This window comes from Ranitomeya imitator, chromosome 9 (genome assembly GCF_032444005.1).
Source record: "Ranitomeya imitator isolate aRanImi1 chromosome 9, aRanImi1.pri, whole genome shotgun sequence".
Lineage (NCBI taxonomy): Eukaryota > Metazoa > Chordata > Amphibia > Anura > Dendrobatidae > Ranitomeya > Ranitomeya imitator.
In genome coordinates this window covers 129,510,316-129,531,065 of record NC_091290.1, presented here as the reverse complement: position 1 = coordinate 129,531,065, position 20,750 = coordinate 129,510,316, and the positions used below count along the sequence as shown (strand labels likewise).

Sequence of the window (20,750 nt, the reverse complement as noted above, 5' to 3'; positions counted from 1 at the left end):
TGAAATGATTCAGCCACATCAGCATTCCATGGTTATTGGATGGGAGCTTTGAGAGCCATGTTTACCTGCATCCCCAGGTCCTCTATCGATTAGCCTGACCATGACAAGGTCATTATTGCAGCATGACACACTCTCAATGTCATGTCAGGCTGGCTAATCAAAACAGGAACCTAGGATACCATAAGATAGGCGGCAATTTGCAGGGCTTCCATTTATTGTCCACCCAGTAAATTGGTCCTGTGAATTTTTCGCGAGTGATGTCTATGCTCCTTTTAGTTTGAAGATTTTACGGACATCCTATTATGGATTTTCACTGGAAGTACACCAGTCCCAACAGGTTTGAAAGATGTATTCAATATATATGCATTTTGTATTGTGAAATCTGGTGGCATATCTGCTTTAAAAGGTTGTCAGATAGTATTGATTTTTAACAAGGTCAGCGCACTATTCTATCGATCTTGCTATGTGACCTCCAAACTGTTTCAGACGATGATTGCGTTGAACTTTGTGATCCGTCTGCTCATCTGACTTTGTTAGTAATGATCATGGGTATACACGGAAACGCTCGAGTATTCCGAGAATCTGAGTAATTAGAAAGAGCAGAGTTTGGCTTGAAGGGATTGTAAAAGATTAGAAAAACGTTGTCGTAAAAACACCCGTCAAAGTCATATGTGAAATATTATATATCTGGATCGGCTCTCGTACAATCCCTTTAAGAATAGGTGGATAATACCATTAATAAGGTATGCGATGTGTAAAGAGATGCAAAGCTTTTATGTATTGTTGAGTGAACTGAAAATATTTTTCATTTTTCTTCCCACACAGAAATTTTTCACAGTAACAGCGGTAGATAAAGATGACACCGCGAACGGCCACCGGTTCTTTTTCAGTTTTCCAAAAGAAATTATGCATCAGCATGCAAATTTTACCATAAGAGACCAGAAAGGTTTGTCCAATAAAATTCTCTCTGTGCTTGTCTTATCAGACTTTGTGGATAGGGGCAGTGCTTACCTCTCCCTTTTGCCCCCACCCAAAAAATATTTTGTGGCAAAAAAGCGCTTTCTAAAAATGTTCAAAACAAATTTTGCTCTCTGGACTATATTGGTCCTTAAAGGGGATATTGGGCATTTGAAACAAAAGTACATTTTTTGAGGAACAGCACTACTTTTGTCAATGTACTGTACCCAGTATTATATCTCAGCCCTTTTCAGGTGAATTGTGATGCTGGCTAGTCACTTTTCACAGCCATGAGACTGGGGAGTCAAGAAGTCCGGGGTCAAATATAAGGAGTGTACGTCAAAGGGGAAGCAAACAAATAGTCAAATGGAAAAGTCCAAAGGCAGGCAACAAAGACCAGAGGACATCAAAAGCAAAGGAGGCAAGACAAATGAATAGTCAAATGACAAAGTCTAAGGTCAGGCAACAAAGATCAGAGTATGTCAAAGGCAAAGGAGGCAAGACAAATGAATAGTCAAATGGCAAAGTCCAAGATCAGGCAATAAAGATCAGAACAGAAGGAACACACAGCACCAAGCAAAGGCTACGACTGGCAATTGTCTGACCATTGTCAACAAGCCAAATAGCCAGACCATCACCCAGAAAGGGTGACACCTAAAGACAACTCATCAGGCACGGATTGATATAGCCGCTGGACAATATTTAATTTGCATGAGGGTAAGACTATGTGCACACGTTCAGGATTTTTCGCGTTTTTTTACGCGTTTTTTCTGCAGTTTTTCTCGGGGAAAAAAAACGCTTTAAAACGCATACATAAGCATCCCATCATTTTTAATGCATTCTGCAATTTTTGTGCACATGATGCATTTTTTTTCCTGCGGAAAAAAAATGCATCACGGTAAAAAAACGCAGCATGTTCATTAATTTTGCGGATTTTTTGCGGCTATTTAATGCATTGGGAAGCTCCGGAAAAAAAATGCACGCAAAAAACGCAAGAAAAATCGCGAAAAAAAACGCAGGTGGATTTCCTGCAGAAAAAGTCCGGTTTTGTTCGGGAAAATTCTGCAGAAAATCCTGACGTGTGCACATAGCCTAAGACTGGATTACCCCTGAGAGCCCGGCTTTCCCCTGCCCTAGATTGAGCGGCCAAGCTATCCCATTCACAAAACTAACAGTCTAGCACGCCCCTGAAATCTATAGGGCCACTCAGCTGTCACTCACTGCGTTCTTAAGAAAGTGAGTGCCGGAATCGTGACATGAAGGAAGCCAAGTTGCCATACTAGATGTTTCTCTATATGCCGACCCGACGACAACCTGCTTCTCCTGGAGGGTCCTGGGGAGCCTTTAATAATTGCAGTGTCATTAATTGAAGGTTTTGGGCGAATATCGGAGCTGATTATTAATTGGGATAAATTGTGTGTTTTGCCGGTAGACAGAGAATATGATTGTACAGGGGAGGTGGAGGAATGCACCAAGTTAAGGGTGGTTCAAAAATTTAAGTATCTGGGAATTCACATAGCTCTCCCACTGACAAGATTTGAGGAGCTTAATCTAGAGCCATTAACACAAAGACTGCGTACTAAAACTCAGCTTGGAACAAGCTGCATTTATCGGTGGTGGGTAGAGTGAATCTCCTTAAGATGGATGCGATGCCGCAGTCATTGTACGTTTTGCATAACTCTCCTGTTTGGCTCCCATTGAGCAGATTCCGCAGGATAAAATCATTATTCAGTGAGTTAGTGTGGGGTAGGAAGAGTCCGAGAATTAAACAAGAAATATTGCAGAGGCCTAAAGATGAGGGAGGGCTTGCCCTTCCTAAGCCCTGGATATATTTCTTGTCTGCGTAGTGCCAACATCTCCGGGGATGGGGGGAAATGTCTGAGAAGGGACAGGCTCATAGTCTGGAGTACATAATTGAGACTTGGCCTTTGAGTAGGCGTTTAGAAGTGGGACTTTTCAAGAAATTGGGGTCTATACACCATACCATAAATTTAATTCACAAGTTATGGCCGACAATCAAACAAATTAGGGGGGGTAGTTCGATTCACAGAGTTTTCACCTATTTGGGATAATATATATTTTCAGGAGTTTAACAATATGGAGGGAATGGGCGAGTGGAAGGAAAGGGGCATTGGGCTGATAGGCCATTTGATTTGCAGAGGTGATCTCAAGTCATAAGAAATGTTGCAGGAAGAATTTTTAGGCTCCCAAGGCTAAATATTTTTCAAAGAAGAAGAGGGTCTATAGTGATACAGACAGATCTCACATTGGATTTTATACTTAAGAATAGTGGAACGAAGGGGACAATATCTGAAGTATACGGAGATCTATTACACACCTTTCTTGTAGATCACCCTATTAAGGCCAGAAGGAAGTGGGAGGCTGACTTGGGTGAGATAGAGGATGATAGGTGGGAGTCTATTTTAGAGTATGTACTCAAGATATCTAAGAGTGAACCCGGGAGATTGTCACAATTATATGTAATAAATAGGGTATATAGGACACCTGACATGCTATTTAAAGCTGGGTTGAGATCCAATTCTGAGTGCCCTAGATACTCACAGTCTCAGGCGGGTATATTACATATGCTCTGGCATTGCCCCAGACTGTCTTCCTACTGGATTGAAGTGCTGAACCGAATTGAAGTGATATATGGGTGCAAAGTTCCTAGAGACTTGTTGATATGCGTACTAGGGTATGTGGAGGAAATACTAACCGACAACCCGACTAAAATTGCAATTGAACGACTGTTTATTGCGAGGAAACTGATTGCAAGGTATTAGATCAGAGAGGAACCTCCATCCAGACGGGATTTCATCACTCAAGCGAACCATATAATCCAGCTTGAGAAAAGTATATACACTAAGAGAAACAGGTTGGGATGTTTCCATGGCTGGATGGGAATAATTAATGATTATTTGAATATAATACTAGTTAATACAGACAGATTACTGTATGCCCTGGATTTGGTCTCCGGGAAGGGGTATTTCTTTTGTTAAACCAAAATGAATATTGTCATATGAGCGGTTGTCAATTTTGATATGTTGAATAAAAATGTATCTGATTAAAAAAAATATATAACCCTTTTAAAAGATGACTACAACTATTACTAATGTCACCTTTAAGAAACGATTTGTCCTTTGCAGCTGACACCAACTTACAACTCGTACAGTCATCCCTTTAGGACTTGACACTTTACTGTATGATTCACTATGAAATTCTCTCTAATCAAACTGGATTATACAAAGCTATACATTTATCATGCTAAATAGGCATATGATATATTTTTCTTTTCTAGTGATTCGGTGATACAAGTAGAAAGAAAATTAAAGTGGATTCATTTTTCTTACATCTCAGGACAGCATGTAATAGAGAAATGAATTCTGATCTTAGAAATATATAATTTTCTATGGTTTAATTAAGTATTTTTATATAAAAAGTACTAAAAGACCATCCAGAATTACAAGAATAAGCTTGTGAGTCATTCTCTCTCCACCCACAAAGGTTGATTGGTGAGCTTGCTCTGTAAACACCAATCAGACAGCGTGGGTGTGGCAACAGGACACTCATGCTTAGTCTATCTCTTTAGACAGCTTTTTACATAAAAATACTGATTAAATCCATAGAAAATTATATATTCCCGAACTCGGCATCTTGCCCTCTTTTTTGTGGCACCCTCAGATGGGAGCTTTTGGAATAGCTCTGCATTAAAGTCATGTATAAGTAGGGGAAGACGTCGAGTTCTGTCAATAATGGCCATAACTACTATACAGTGTAGGACATTTTTATTGATATACATGAATGTTGACAATTGATAGGTGAATAAGGGTAAATAAATGTGTTGGTTTTCCGTATTCTTGTCTTTAAGTATCAGCCAGGTTTAGTTTGAGATTAGGAAGCTTTTTGCAGACAAATCACGGTTTTGAAAAATGGCATCATAAACAGTGCAGACAAGTATAAAATCTATGATATGTGAGTCCATTATTGACCTTTAAAGTGAATATATTTCCCTAATTTCCCTTTTAATAGAGTTCTTTTTACTGTGTTTAAGAAGTAATTACATGATGCAGTAACCAAAAAAAGAGGCAATAACAGCCCGCGTCCTCGTTTAGTGGCCTCTTACGGTAGGAAGTTTAACATCACAAACCGTATTTTGCATACTAAAATACACGGGATAATTGGAAATATTGTGCCGTGTTTCATTCTCTACCGCCATACCTATCGCCGTGTAAATAAACACCGCATCTTCAGAAATATTTTACTTTTCAAATTGATTTTTTTTTTTCCTTTTTCCACCAAGTCTCTTTTGTGCAGCACTTTCCATTATTTAGACGTACATCAATAGACCTTTTATAGATGGCAGAATTCATATTGGAGAAAATAACATGCTATCAAAATGTATGAGATTAAACAAAGCCGGGCCGCGGGTGCTCCTGCCTTATATAAATTAAATTGATGGCAATAAGAAAAAGTTGTACGTGATAGATTGTACTTTTGTAGTTGAAAGAAAGAGAGCAGAAGTGATTTGACAGACGCTCAGGAGCTGTATCACTAAGTTTTCTATATATTGTTTTTATTAATATTGTGTTATACAATTTGAAACTGTATATAAAAGATAAACAGACAACTTTATACTATTAGGATACATAGATTGTTGATAATAGATAATAGATAGATAGATACAGTAGATAGGTAGATGTATAGATAGATAAGATAGATAATAGGTAGATGTATAGATACATAATAGATAGAGAACAGATAGATGATAGATAGATAGATAACAGATAGATAATAGATAAATGTATATATATCTCTGTTCATCAGGATGAATCTTATGCATGAATGTCTAGTTGAGCCTTTGCCGCCCCGGCCGGGCCGCTGCTGTAACGGAACTGGGTCACGGCGATTCCGAGTGCTGGTCGAGTCCGACCTTAGGGTGTGCCAGTCTTTGTCACTTGTGGGGTTAATAATAAAAAGAATTAAAAGGTTTGTGACGCCAGTTGGGATGTTCGACCTGGTAAGGCCGGGCACCGATGAGGGTCCCTGGGAGTTAGGAGGTGATGGACAGTGTCAGATGATTAATAACCCCTTCCCAACTAGGGCTGACTCCAAGGGAAGTTTGAGCAGGAATGGTGCAGCAGAGAATAATCAGCGTTAGACAGGGTAATGATCAGATTATACCTTTTACTGAAGTTCCAGAAATATCCATAACAATTCCCATGCAGCATTTTGGTCTGGCCTGAGAGGTGAGAGTTCAGTTTCTCTGCTGTGACATAGTGTAGGCTTCCTCTACTGCTAATTATACCTCTGGTAAACGATTCCTTGGACCCCCAGGGTTCCAAGGTAAACGGTTACTGGATCCGTGATCCCTTCCGGCGAGCAGGCAGCTCGAATCCTGTGGCAAACACTCTCTCTTGCAGCAGTGTCCCGGATTCTATGTGCTACTGAGCTCCTTGGCAAAAGCACACTACTGGTAGTTATGTGAAAACCCGAGGAGTCTTTCAGTTTAGCACGGACCCTGGAAGTCTCTGTGCTCTAGGGACTGATACCCTGCTTTGTGCAGCTTGTCCTGGCAAGGAGAGCATGCTCCTCTCCTCTGCCTGCGGACCTACATGTTCCTACCTCTTCCTACATCTTCACTGCTCAACACATTGCAACCTCTCAGAAGCACCTCCTCCCCCCTGAGGGATCGTGCACGCTTCCTGGTTCAGGCAAAAGTGCACAATCTTCCATTTAAGGATTGGGTAAAATGTGTGGATGCAGTTTTTCCCAGCAGAGAAACCAGACCCCACCATAGCAATACATATATAAGTACGGTATATGACACATGCAGACATTTTGTGGCACTACCGACACGGGCGCCACAAGTACATGACACAATCTTTAGTATTGGTGATTATACAGCCAATGCACTTTGATATATTTCACTTTATGCCAATTTTGGAATTAGGAGATTTCTATATGTGATTGTGATTGTCTCCTGTTTTTTTGCTTGGTGCAGATAACACGGCGGACATTTACACAGGACCAGCATCCTTCAGTCGTCAGAAACAAAAGATGCACTTACTACCTATTGTAATCAAGGATGGTGGAGTCCCTCAGATGAGCAGCACTAATACCCTCACCGTTCGCATATGTAGCTGTAGTAGTGACGAAACCATCCTCTCCTGCAATGAAGAACCGCTCTCTCTCAATGCAGGGCTCAGCACGGGGGCACTGATTGCCATTCTTGCTTGCATCGTCATATTATTAGGTAAGTAAAAGCTGGGTCATTTTTAGAGATGAGAGAATCTTTTGAAATCTGCCAAATTTAATTCTGAAATTTATAGCAAATCGATGCTCTGTGAAGTCCAGGTACTCCAACTGTTCTGCTTTCACTATCCAGTTTTACCACAAAATAGCTGCTGCATTCCCTGCCTCTGCTTTTATACAATTTTTCACCATTTCCAAGATCCCTTTTCCAATCATCACTATTTGTCGGGGGTAATATTCAGTAGGACATAAATTGGACAGAATGTACAGATGCACTCTGCCTTACTTTTCTTCTTGACTCTACCTGAGTGTTGAAAAAAAACCAACAAAAAAAATCATGATTTTACGATATTCTGCCTGGAGGTGGTTGTAATGCACAGTGCCGTCTCTTGAGAGTTTTCCTAGCTTGTCATAATAATATATTGAGTTTGGTGAAAAATTGAAGTCCTTTAGGAAATTCAGAATAAAGGTAAGAATAGGCATATCTGTATGTAAAAATGTTTCTAAGCAAAACTTTATATAAAGCTAGAAAAACCCTTTAATCCCATGAAATCGATATTTGAAAAGGATAACACAACCTCATTTAAAGGGAACATAACAGCAGATTTATGTTGCCCGAACTACAAGCAGCATGATTCAGGCACCTGCAAATTATTGCAGCTGTGTATATTTTATTCTGAAATGCTGCAGAAAGCAAGGCAGGACCTGCTTCCCAAGACTAACAGGTCTCTCCCTATAAACACTACATATATTGAGACACCTGTCAGTTTACGGGAACAAGGTGATGGGAACGTACATGAAAATATACAAGGCTGCAATAGTGTATGCATAAACATCTACGAGGGATCTACTGCCTATTGATATGTCTCTCTTTTCATATACAAATGTAGAGCGTTAGCGTGATCAACTGTAGAGATGAACAAATCTCGCATAATTTTTTTGGAGCATCTTCCCACATCAGCTTTTCCGATTGCTGTTTATTATGCCCTGAGACTTCTCCAAACTCAAAATCATAATTACTGACGGGAAGAAAGAGGTTAAAAAAAAATAAAAACACATTACATTCACCAGCCAATACACCACCAATGCCATCACTACAGGTCTTCATTGTCCCCAGTCCTCAATGAGGGTCTTTGGGTCCTTCGACCCTGATATCTACATGGTCATGTGATGGACTAAATATTCCATTGATGTTAATGACATGCATCTTTCCCCACTTGACCTCAAGGACTTCATCCCTAAGAAAACCTAACACTCACATGAAGGTCCAGGGATGGTGTGAAGCTTCTTAGGAGTACTGGAGACAAGCCATTTGATTTACGGTGCTTTGCGTTTACTTCTGTCCTCCATTACAGCCGGTCTTCATAGTTGCACTTTGCATCACAACTTATCTCGCGACATTGCAGGGCATAAAGAGCAGCAGGGGCAATTAGGATGCTGGGCAAAGGGAGAGAATAACCCCATGATACAACATACCACCATGCGTTGGCACTCCAGTACAGCCTACGTCCCATGATTCTGCTGTGAGTCCTTGAGAAAACTAAGACTGACTCAGATTGCACACATATATCATATAAATGACATGCCTTCTTCTCTACCTACAGTGATTGTGGTGCTGTTCGTAGCTTTGAGAAGAGAAAAGAAGGAGCCCCTCATCGTCTTTGAAGAAGAAGACATTCGCGAAAACATAATCACTTATGATGATGAAGGTGGAGGAGAGGAGGACACTGAAGCCTTTGACATCGCAACTCTACAAAATCCTGATGGGATTAATGGGTTTATACCACGTAAAGATATAAAACCCGAGTACCAGTACTCTCCACGAGATCTTGGTTTAAGACAAGTTCCCAACAGTGTCGATGTGGACGATTTCATAAACACAAGGATACATGAAGCTGACAATGACCCGACAGCCCCGCCTTATGACTCCATTCAAATTTATGGGTACGAAGGGCGAGGTTCCGTAGCTGGGTCTCTCAGCTCTTTAGAGTCAGTCTCTACGGATTCAGATCTGGACTACGATTATCTACAAAACTGGGGACCTCGATTTAAGAAACTAGCAGACTTATATGGTTCCAAAGACACTTGCGAAGACGACTCTTAACGATAAAATACTAAACTTGGCCTTAAGAACTACGTAATGTTCTCAAAAAATCCAGAGAAAACATTAACAGGTATTTTTTTTAAAGGAAAGAATAAATAAAAATATAAAAAAAAGGCTTCTTCGACCTCTCATGGTTTACAGACGGAAATTCTTCCAAGGATCTTCGAAGTGGTGGTGAATACTGTGAAAACCCTACAACCTGTGTTCAAGTTATCGGTCACCTGGGACAAAACCACTTGTAAAGTGCAGTCGATATGGGAAAGTATAAAGGCAGGAAACACTTGATTCGAAGGGGAGATTTTTAACAGTATGTAACATAACCATCCTGACCTACGTCAACAAAAAGCTTCCACAATAAGAAAGGATAACAGTCTTGAGCTGTAACGTCGCCTTAAACTATGGACACTTTATACGTAGTGCATTTTTAAACTTGAAAAGAAAAAAAAAATATACAAAAAAAAATATAATATTCAGCCAGCTTCAACTCATATAATGTATGTACAGTAAAATGTACAATTATAATGTCTCTTGAGCATCAGACTTGTTACTGCTGATTCTTGTAAATCTTTTTTGCTTATAATCCCGTCTTAAGAACTAATACGTGCCAGAATCGCACCCCTATTTCTATGTCATTTTTAATGTATCTATTTGTACAATTTTAAAATTCTTATTTTAGTATACATACAAAATATCAGTATTCTGACATGTTACGGCATCACACTTATATTTTATGAACATCGTACTGTTGCTTTAATATGTGCTTCAATATAAGAAGCAAACTTTGAAATAAAATTGACTTTTTTTTATTTCTGCTTTGTGATTTGTAGGTGTTTTCCACAGTTTTGTAGTATTGAGTTACATTTTCCGTGTTTCATTTTGAGTTTCTTTTTACTTTATTTTTTAGAAATTTTTTTTTTGTTAAAGGGGTTTGCATTATTTAAAAGTTAACATTAACAGGCCCAAGGTGGGTTATTAAAAAACAACCAAAAACCGTAAGGCCCCTATATACATTAGATAGGAAAATAGAAAACATTGGAATCTGGCTCAACAGGACTGGATTTTCCTTTTCTTTTTATTTTTTAAAAGAAAATATAGTGCATACAAAAGAAAAATTTACATGGTCTACTTGACCCAGTCGACGCGTTTCGGCTGCACCGAGTAACTGCCTAGTGCAGTCAAAAAGTGGCGACTGGGTCATGTCCACCATGTAAATTTTTCTTTTGTATGCACTATATTTTTGAAAAAGAAAAGGGAAAATCCAGTCCTGTTGAGCCGGACCCCAATTTTTTCTATTTTCCTTGATGTGAGGGGAGGGCAAGGTCGGTGTCTGAGCCCCAGGTGGATGAGCATGGAGCAACTGGGTGAGCTGGAATTAAGTTTTTATACATTAGATAGGTTAGATATACATTAGATAGAAGATATCTTTCCCGACCCTCCCATACACATGACTGTTGGGTTCAGCTGAGTGTTCGTGTATTTCAAAAGGGGAGATCGGAGGAAATTGTGGAGAGACAACTTTGTCAGTGACTTATTTCTTTAAAGTCCAACAATTTTTTTTTTTTTAAAGTTCAGTCTGCCTGATCCTTATGTCTCCCGACATATGATCTTTGGGGAAGAGTTTGGAGATGGTCATACACATTTACCATCATCCAATCCTATGGATATCAGTTGGTTCAGCTGACTTTAGTCTAATCTAAACATCCTTGACAGTCTGCATCCTTGACAGTCTCACGGCATCATAATCTGCATCATGTGACCACTGCAGCTAGTTGTGATGCGTCACTTACTGGGCTGTGTGTTGCTGTTTTAATAAAATGAGTGTTTTATTAGCAGGAGATTATCACAACAGGATTAGGTGTCAAATTTTTTCTTGAAACCCAATCACATAAATAAAATGAGCTCGCTGATAGATTCTTAATGAACTCATTCCTGAAACACAAAGGCTATGGACAGATGAAAGACGCCTTGATGGTCAAGGCCGCCGCTAATTATATTATTAGCCCTCTGGGACGTATCTCATTTGGAGGTAATTAATAGGTGACTGCACTGAAACTTGCTTATTATCTTATTTAGAAATATCTTCACCTGTAAGAAGATTTATCCTTAGGGATTAAAATGTAGAAATGCATATTTAGATTTCTGTACAGAATTTCTTTTAGCAGGGATTATTTGTGCAAACTTATTAGAATAAAAGCAAATAACAAAAGCAACCTCCCTCCTCATCCTCCAACGGGATTTTTCATTCATCGGCATGGGATCTATTAAATTCAAGCTCTCGGGGAGTCATTTTCAGTCCAGTTCCTGAAATAACACTAAGGAAGAGCATGTCATAAAGTGTAAAATATTGCAGCTAAATAAAGCCGATAATAAGAAAAAAAAAAAGGAGACAAAATGTCAGTGCTAAGAATGATATCCAAAAAGTCATTTAAGGCAAATCTGCTTGTAATGTGTCAGCAGAAAATGAATCCGGTCTACTGCTACATTTACATTATACACCAAGCTCTAGACATCCCATATAATACCGTATCCTAAAATACCGTATCCTATAACCCCTCCATAATTACCATATACCTCCAAGTCATAATATATAATGCCACACTACCTTACCATAAAACACACATAGTACCGTATCCTATAACCTCACCATAATTACCATATACCTCCAAGTCATATTACCGGACCATACATCATAGTAACACTCTTTTGCTCTCTCCTCATGTGTGCTTTCTCTGTCTCTCTCACTCTATTTTTCTATTTTTCTCCCTTGCTCTCTCTATCCCTCTCTCTCGCACTCTATAGCTCTCTCTTGAGCTATCTTGTGCACTCTCTCTCTGTATCTCTCTCGCACGTTCTCTCACTCTCTATCTCTCTCACTCTATCTCTCTCACTCTCTATCTCTCGTGCTCTCTCGCGCTCTCTAGCTATCTCTCGAATGCACTCTCTCAGTCTCTATCTCTCAGATTAGCTCACTCGCAATCTCTAATTCTTTCCCACTCTATATCTCGCTCTCATGTGCTCTCTCTCGCTATCTCTCTCATTCTCTATCCCTCCCTCATGCGCTCTCCGCTCTCTTGTGCGCTCTCACTCTTTTTCATGCTCTCTCTATCTCTCTATTGTTCTCTCTCTATATCTCTATCATTAATTCTCTCCATCTCTCTCTGTATCTCTATCACTACCTCTCTTTTCTTTCTCTCTCTATCTCTCTCTATCTCTCTATCACTATCGCTCTCTGTCTCTCTATATCTCTATCACTATCTCTCTTTATATCTCTCTAGATCTCTATTATCGCTCTCTATCTCTATATCTCTGTCTATCATTATCACTATCTCTCTGTATTTCTCTATATCTATCACTATCACTCTGTATCTCTCTCTATATCTCTCACTATCGCTCTCTATCACTATCTCTCTATCTTTATCACTATCTCTCTATCTCTGTATTTCTCTCCATATCTCTCACTATCACTCTCTATCTCTATATCTCTATCACTATTGCTCTCTATCTCTCGCTATCACTATCTCTCTATATATCTCTCAATATCTCTATATATATCTCTATCACTATCTCTTTATCTCTCTCTTTATATCACTCTTTATCTCTCTCTATCATTATCTCTCTCTATATCTCTCAATCACTATCTATTTATCTCTCTCTTTATATCACTCTTTATCTCTCTATCACTAGCTCTCTCTATCTCTCTCTCACTATCTCTCTATCAAATTCAAATTCAAATGAGCTTTATTGGCAGGACTAAGTACATGTTAGCATTGCCAAAGCATATGGTAAAAATACGGGGGTGGGGGAGGGGGGGCATATAGAGGTCCAGGGAATATCAAATTCCTTTTAGAGGATAGGGGATGTTTCCAGGGTGGGGTATAGGAGTCCATGACATATCGGGCTCTTTAGTCGGGGGATAGGGATATGTCCAGTGTTGGGGTACGGGAGTCCATGACATATCAGGCTCCTCTTAGTCTGTGGCAGGCACTGACATATTCCGCTGCTACGGCCACTGCACTTTCCTCTTCCCCCAGTATTATCAGCAGTTTCTCTTCCTCCTCCTTGGAGGTGAAATCTGGGAGGAGATCAGACAGCCTCTTGAAGTGAGTGTCCCTCACTGCGGAGTATTTGGGGCACCTCAGCAGGAAGTGGGCCTCATCCTCCACGGCCTCCTGGGGGCACTGCTGGCAGAGTCTGTTCTCTCGAGGCTTGTAGTTCTGTCGGTGCCGCCCGGATTCGATGAGTAGGCTGTGGGCGCTCAGTCTGTACCGGCTCAGGATCTGTCGATCTTTGGGGTTTTCTAGTTTCTCTAGATATGGGGCCAGTTTGTACTCCCTCTGTAGATTCCGGTATATTGTCAGTTTCTGGGATTTGTTTATGTCGTTCCTCCAGATGCTGAGATATTCCTCTTTGACTTTGTGTACCATTTTCTGGATTTCACCTTTTGTCAGGCCATGGAGGTTGATGGCTTGGTCAGACTGGCTTTGGGTACTTTTCCTTGGGAGGCTTCCTGAGGCTTCCTGGTGTAGGAGGGCTTTGTGTTGGTAGGAGCTGGGACTGCTACTTTGTAGATGAGCCTTGAATGACAGCGCCTTCTTCTTTATTGCGATGTGTAGTGGGAATCTGCCCAGCTCTGCTCGGCAGGCGCTATTTGATGTGCTCCGATGGACTTGGAGAAGATGCTTGCAGAACTCTAGGTGGAATATTTCTGTCGGCCCAGCGTCCCACTTTGACCAGTTTGGGTATGAGACTGGGCCCCAGACCTCACTACCGTATAGAAGAATTGGGGCAATGATGGAGTCAAAAATTTTTAGCCATACGGTTACTGGTGCCTTGAGGTGGTACAGACGCCTTCTGATGGCATAGAAGGCTTTGGATGCCTTGTCTTTTAGTGACTCTATGGCTAGCTTGAAGCTCCCTGACTGGCTGAGTTCTAGGCCCAGGTAGGTGTACCTGTTGGTTTCAGTAAGTGGACGGTTGTCTATCATAAAGGTAGGATTGCCAGTGGGTTTCTGCTTTCTTTTCTGGAACACCATGATATTAGTTTTTTTCTCGTTGATTGGCAGTGCCCATGTGCTGCTGAAGGTCTCTAGGATTTTCAGATGATCTTGGAGGCCTTTCTCAGTTGGTGATAACAGCACGAGGTCATCTGCATACAGCAGAAATTTCACCTGGGTGTCATGGAGGGTGAGTCCTGGTGCTGAGGAGGACTCTAGGGCCACTGCCAGCTCGTTGATGTAGATGTTAAAGAGCGTTGGACTGAGGCTGCAGCCCTGTCTCACTCCTCGACTTTGTTGGAAATAGGCTGTCCTCCTTCCGTTGACCTTCACACTGCAACTGTTCTCTGTGTAGGAGCTTCGGATGACATCATATGTTTTGCCTCCTATTCCGCTCCCCAGCAATTTTAGGAATAGTCGTGGGTGCCACACTGAGTCGAAGGCCTTCTTGAAGTCCACAAAACAAGCGTATATCTTCCCGTTCTTTGTATTGTGGACGTGGCTCTTGATGAGGCTGTGCAGAGTGTAGATGTGGTCAGTGGTGCGGTGGTTTGGCATGAACCCTGCTTGGCTCTTGCTGAGGACGTTGTGCTCGGTGAGGAAGGTGAGGATCCTCTTGTTCAGGATGCAGTTGAAGAGTTTACCCAGGTTGCTGCTGACACATATCCCTCGGTAGTTTGCTGGGTCGTACTTGTCCCCATTTTTGTGTATAGGGGTTATGAGGCCTTGGTTCCAGTTTTTGGGGAAGCAGCCGGCCTGCAGTACAATATTAAATAGTTTTGTTATCGCAGCCTGGATGTCTGGAGGGCTGTATTTCAGCATTTCTGGGAGGATCCCATCTGGACCACTGGCTTTTTTACCTTTTATCTGTGTGATCCTTTCTGTTATTTCTGTTAGTGTGATTGGTGTATCCAGAGGATTTTGGAAATCTTTGAACTTTTCCTCCATATCTTTCAGTTTTTTCACAAGCTCTTTTTGTGCCAGGTTCAGGTCTTCACTTGGGAGTACTGGAGCCAGATGTTGCCGCTCTGGATGTGGAGGCTGTTGCTTTTCTGGTTGGATCCAAGGTGATTCCACAGTTCCCAAAATTTGTTGTCTTCAAGGGCATCTTGGAGTTGGAGGAGTTTGGTAGAGATGTCGTTTTGCTTTTTCTTTCTGAGGATGGCTTTGTAATTTCGTTGTACGGTGTGGTAGGCTTCTCTCAGAGTGGGGTTATTGGGGTCTCTGTGTTTTTTATTTGAGGCCATTCTTAGGGCCTTCCGTATGGTCTTGCATTCTTTGTCAAACCAGTTGTTGGGATTTTGTTTACTCGGTCGCTTGTTGATGATTCTTTTCAGGTCAGACATTTCTGCCATGGCATATAGAATGTCGTTAAGGTCTCTTACCGCTAGGTGTACTCCTTCTGGGTTGAGTTCATACACGTTATTATGGAAACATTGGAGCTTCTCCTTGATCTCTGGTCTGTTGATGGCATCTTTGTATTTTGGGGCCGACATCTTGGACCATTTGAAGGATGGTGGCAGGCTAAAGAGGCCGGTCTTTTGCGGGGTTTGTGAGGGTGATTTCTTTGTGGATTTGATGTATAGGAGCAGTTGGTTATGGTCTGACAGATGTGTTTGTGGGGTGACTATAAGGGCGCCAATATTTGTAGGGTCCATATCTGTGATGGCATATCACACTGCTGCCCACATGGGAGTTTAGGGTATGTCTTCCCAGTGAGTCTCCCTTGGTGCGGCCATTGAGGATACGAAGTCCAAGGCTTCGGCATAGGTTCAACAGCTTTCTGCCACTTTTATTAACTGTGCAATCATAGCTGTTCCTGTCGGTGTGCACTGGGTTGTCACAGTCGGTATCTGCTCCAAGTATATAGATGTTTCCATCAGTGGTCAGGTAGTCTCTTTCTCTTCCCATTCTTGCGTTGAGGTCTCCGTAGATGAGAACGTTCCCAAGAGTCTGGAAATGGGCAGCTTCAGTCTTTAGGGTCTCAAAGCTGTCTGGGTTGAAGTATGGAGACTCTGGAGGAGCTACGTACACTGCACAGAGGTAGATGTCGGCCACGGATGTGAGGATGGAGCGGCTTATTCTTATCCAGATATGGCTGTCTCCTCTCTTCACTGCTCTGATATGTTCATGGAGCTCTTCTTTGTACCATACTAATATTCCTCCTGAGCTCCGGCCCTGTTTGATGTTTTTGTTTTTCAGGGCGGAGACAGAGAATTCCCTGTATCCGATGGGGACATAGGATTCATTATTGGCCTTAGTCCATGTTTCAAGGAGGATCTGTATATCAATGTCTTTCAGTCTTTGGTTAAAGTCTGGGTCATTTGTCTTGTATCCAAAGGCTGAGGTGTTCAGGCCCTGGATGTTCCAGCTACTAATGATTAGAGTTGACATTGTGTAGCTGTATACCTTGTAATGGGCTGTCCTGCATAGGACATCTTGGGTTGCTGACTGGTGAACTTGTTGTAGGCAATTGGTCCAGTCGCGTGAGTTTCTTGCATATGGAGCTGATCATGGTCTTTATTTCTGCCAGCTCACTGCTCTGTTTCACTCTGTGTGGGGAGGGTGGTGTCTTCCATGGTTTGTGTCTCTCATAGACTGGTTTTCCATACAGGTTGCAGTTTTCAGTTCGTTGAGCATATTCCATATTAGGTCTGTTAGTTGGTGCTCTTCCTATAGGTTTTCGGTTTGTATGGGTTCTTGGTCCAGGGACTCTGTTGAGTACAATGTCTTTAAGTTCTTTGGCAAGAAGGCTGACTCCTTGGTTGTTAAGATGTTTGTCATCATACAGGTGGTGGAGGTTTATGATGGGATGTTGTGCCAGGGTGATGTCTAGCATCGTATTGATCTTGGCTATTAGTTCTCTGTTGACGTCTTGGGTGATGTATTGGAAGGAATATTTTCTTGGCAGCAGAGATGACAGGATGATCTTGCTGCTGGGGAACTTCTGTTGTGTGGTCTCTGCCAGCTGACACAATTGTCCTGCTACCTGCTGGTGTTGGTCCTGGAGATTGTTGGTGCCTGTATGTATGACGATGTGGTTTGGGTTGGTGAAATATGGATTGTCAATTACGGCCTTTGCTTGTTCTATAGTTGAGCAGCGGATTTTGGAGACCTTTTTTCCTGGGAAGAGTCGCCTTGTATTGAGGTATTTTCCGTTGGAGTCTATAATCAGGACTATATCAGGACATGTTGGTTGGCTGCTCCTATGGGAGATTCTGTTTACGTTCTTCTTGTTGCTCTGTCCTGTTGTTGTGGTCTGCTTTTGTTCTAGACTTGGGGTTTGTTTGGTGCTTGGGTCTGGCCCATCCTGTGGTTCTTGGTTATTTTCTCTTTTGCCCTCAATATTTAGGCAGTTATTTAAGTTAGTTGTGGTTTGGCTGTTAGCTCTCATTGTGTCTTCACCTGTCTCCTTCCCTGGGTCCCCCTCCTGTGTAGGGGTGGTGTCTGGCTCTTTAGGTTTTCTATTTCTCCTTTTAATTTAGCATTTTCTTGCCGTAGTTCATATAGTTCATGTTTGATTTCCTGCACCGCTGAGTCCAGTACACACCTCAGTTTGGTTATCTCTGCATCTGTTGGGTCATTTGTCTGTCTTTGGATCTGTTCCTTAAGCAGTGTGAAGTCCCTCTCCAGCTGGGACAGGCATTCTCTGAGGGTGTCCAATGAGGGGAGTGCATTATTAGGGCTTTGGGCTGCAGGGGGGTCCCTGGTGGTCTTTTTTGTACGTGTGGGCCCATCACTCTTTCTACGTGCTGGCTTTACTATTTTATATTTTTGAGCCTTGAGTTTGATATGAGGGAAGATTTCCTCAAATGCCTCGAGGTTGTCCTCATTGCCCTGTATGACTATTATGCCAGAGTGGTATAGATTGATGGTGAGTGAGATATCCTTGTTTTGTGGGTCTTTTACTCTGATTTGTCGGCCCCTGTTGATGCCATTTTTTAGAATGTTTTTATAGTATTTGCACAAGGCTGTGTGCCATGCCTCAGGCTGCTCACTATAGAAGAGATAATTTGTTTTTCTATTCTCTTTCTTAGTAAAGTCTGCAAAGAGAGTTTCTGGTTCCTCTTTGATGATGGAATGTTTTATGGCCTTTTTTTCTCTCAAGCTCCTGTGATCTCTGGGATATGTTATCTCCTTGACGCCTGAGACCCTGCCATCTGCTGGAGCTGAGGCACTGACCTCTATAGGGGGCTTAGCTATAGTGCTGGGATTTTCATTATCCAAAATATTATTTCTTTCCATGTTGCTTATTTTATATTGTGCTTGTTTTCTGGGGAGATTCTATAGGTTTTGATTCTATAGGTTTTGATTCTATAGAGTTCAATGCTAAAGGGTTTGAGATGCAGAGAGATGGCCTTACCTCTTGGTGTTTAGCTCTGGGGTCTTCCAGCTTTCATATGCTCTGCTGCTTGAATCCTGTGCAGGGGGTAGATCTTCCTTATCATCGAAATTCCTCTTTTATCCTGGTTTATATTTTTCTTTCTTGGGTGTATTTTAGTCCTGCTCGCTTTTGCCTTCCATGGAGCACGTATTTTCCAAGTTTCGTCTTACAGGTTGCCCATTACAAGGTATAAATTGCTTAAATTTCAGGAGCTCATGTCAAATGCAGCTTACTCCTGGGAATGGTGGGTGGAGATAATCTATCACTGTCTCTCTATCTCTGTATTTCTCTCCATATCTCTCACTATCACTATCTCTATATCTCTATCACTCTATCACTATTGCTCTCTATCTCTCGCTATCACTATCTATATATATCTCTATCAATATCTCTCTATATATCTCTCTATCACTATCTCTATCTCTCTCTTTATATCTCTATCACTATCTCTCTCTATCTATGTCTCTCTATCATTATCTCTATCACTATCTCTCTCTCTCTATCACTATCTCTATCTCTCTCTATCTCTCTCTATCACTATCTATCACTATCTCTCTCTTTATATCACTCTCTTTATCTCTCTCTATCACTGTCTCTCTATATATATATCTGTATCACTATCTCTCTCTATATCTCTCTATCACTCTCTTTATCGCTATCTTTATATCACTTTCTTTCTCTCTCTATCACTATCGCTCTCTATCTCTCTCTATCACTATCTCTTTCTCTCTTTATATCACTCTCTTTATCGCTCTCTATCACTGTCTCTCTATATATATCTGTATCACTGTCTCTCTATATATATCTCTATCACTTTCTTTATCTCTCTCTTTATATCACTCTCTATCTCTCTCTATCACTATCTCTCTATCTCTCTCTATCACTGTCTCTCCCTTTATCTCCCTATATCACTATCTCTCTATCTCTCTCTCACTGTTTCTCTCTATATACACACAGATCTCATACCAATTTCTCTCCAATCTTTCCTTAGCTCAACATCTGCCAGTCCCAGCCATCGGTGTATGTGAACAGTATCTGAATGACAGCTCCATTATTGGGAACTTAAAGGAACTGTTATTGGGAACTGAGACTGAAACCCCTGGTCCAGTAGAAATGTCAGCCATCTGTGGCCTCAGGAGCAGAACCCTACGAGCCTCCTACTACTTCCTGCCTCCCCGGTAGCCCGCCGCGAGGTCGTCCATGCATTTGGGGATGCGGCAGGTAATAGGACATTTTATATAGAGACTTACAATTAACTTTTATTATATCAACTCAACTATAGTTTATGATATTTTTTATAAGCGTGTTAATATAAATGATTTTCACATTTTTTTTCCCAAAGAATAAAGGAAATCGGATGGAAAAAAAAGAACACCACTGGCTTATGTCATGGCGCTCACATACACTTCCAAATCCTGGGGAATAGAAATGCTCTCGCTGTGGTTTTGGATCAGTAGAGGTCAGCCCGTCTAGCCTTTGTTGAGTGCGGATTAAAAATGATTTTGATACTTGGCAAAGGATTACTGGTTGTGAAATATTCTGAAATCCTTTAAGAGATGTTTAAAATCCCAGTTAAGTGAGAGGTTAGAGTCTTAAAGCAAGAGACGAAAAAGAAATTGGAAGAAAAAACAAAGATATATAGTTTCTTTCTCCGTGTAAGAAAATAATAGAGTTATCTACCTTAAGGACAAAGTTTTTACTGTTTGAACTACAAGTGATTAGTAGAGCGCGACGACTGTAGCAAAAACCAAAACATTACCCGGAAATATACATTTTTCGAGTTTTTCATACTTTTAAGATAAAAATTCCAACTTTGATGTTTCAATCTACTTTTCAAATTGAATATATTGATTTTGGCACGGTGGTACCACCAACCAGGTAGCATAATTGGATCGATTTTTTTGTTCCAGGTGACTCAGATACCGGTGGCCACTATTGGAAAACAGAGAGTAACATCGGTTAGAAATGGCTAAAATCCCACCCATGCAGAAACATTCTTGGCTTGACAGAGGGTTCTTGTGCTCCCCTTGAGAGTGACACTGCCAAAAATTGGGAGAGC

At 41.2% G+C, this 20,750-nt stretch overlaps 1 protein-coding gene across 1 annotated transcript in view; it reads left to right on the top strand.

The window, feature by feature from the left end:
* The window catches only part of CDH11 (cadherin 11), a 203,471-nt gene extending 193,352 nt beyond the window's left edge, over positions 1-10,119 (top strand). Inside the window, exons 10-12 of the mRNA XM_069738896.1 lie at positions 826-946; positions 6,959-7,210; positions 8,814-10,119. Of these exons, the coding sequence (XP_069594997.1) occupies positions 826-946; positions 6,959-7,210; positions 8,814-9,313 (873 nt within the window). The 3' untranslated portion in view covers positions 9,314-10,119. The remainder of the gene's footprint in view (positions 1-825; positions 947-6,958; positions 7,211-8,813) is intronic.
* Positions 10,120-20,750: the final 10,631 nt, after the last annotated feature.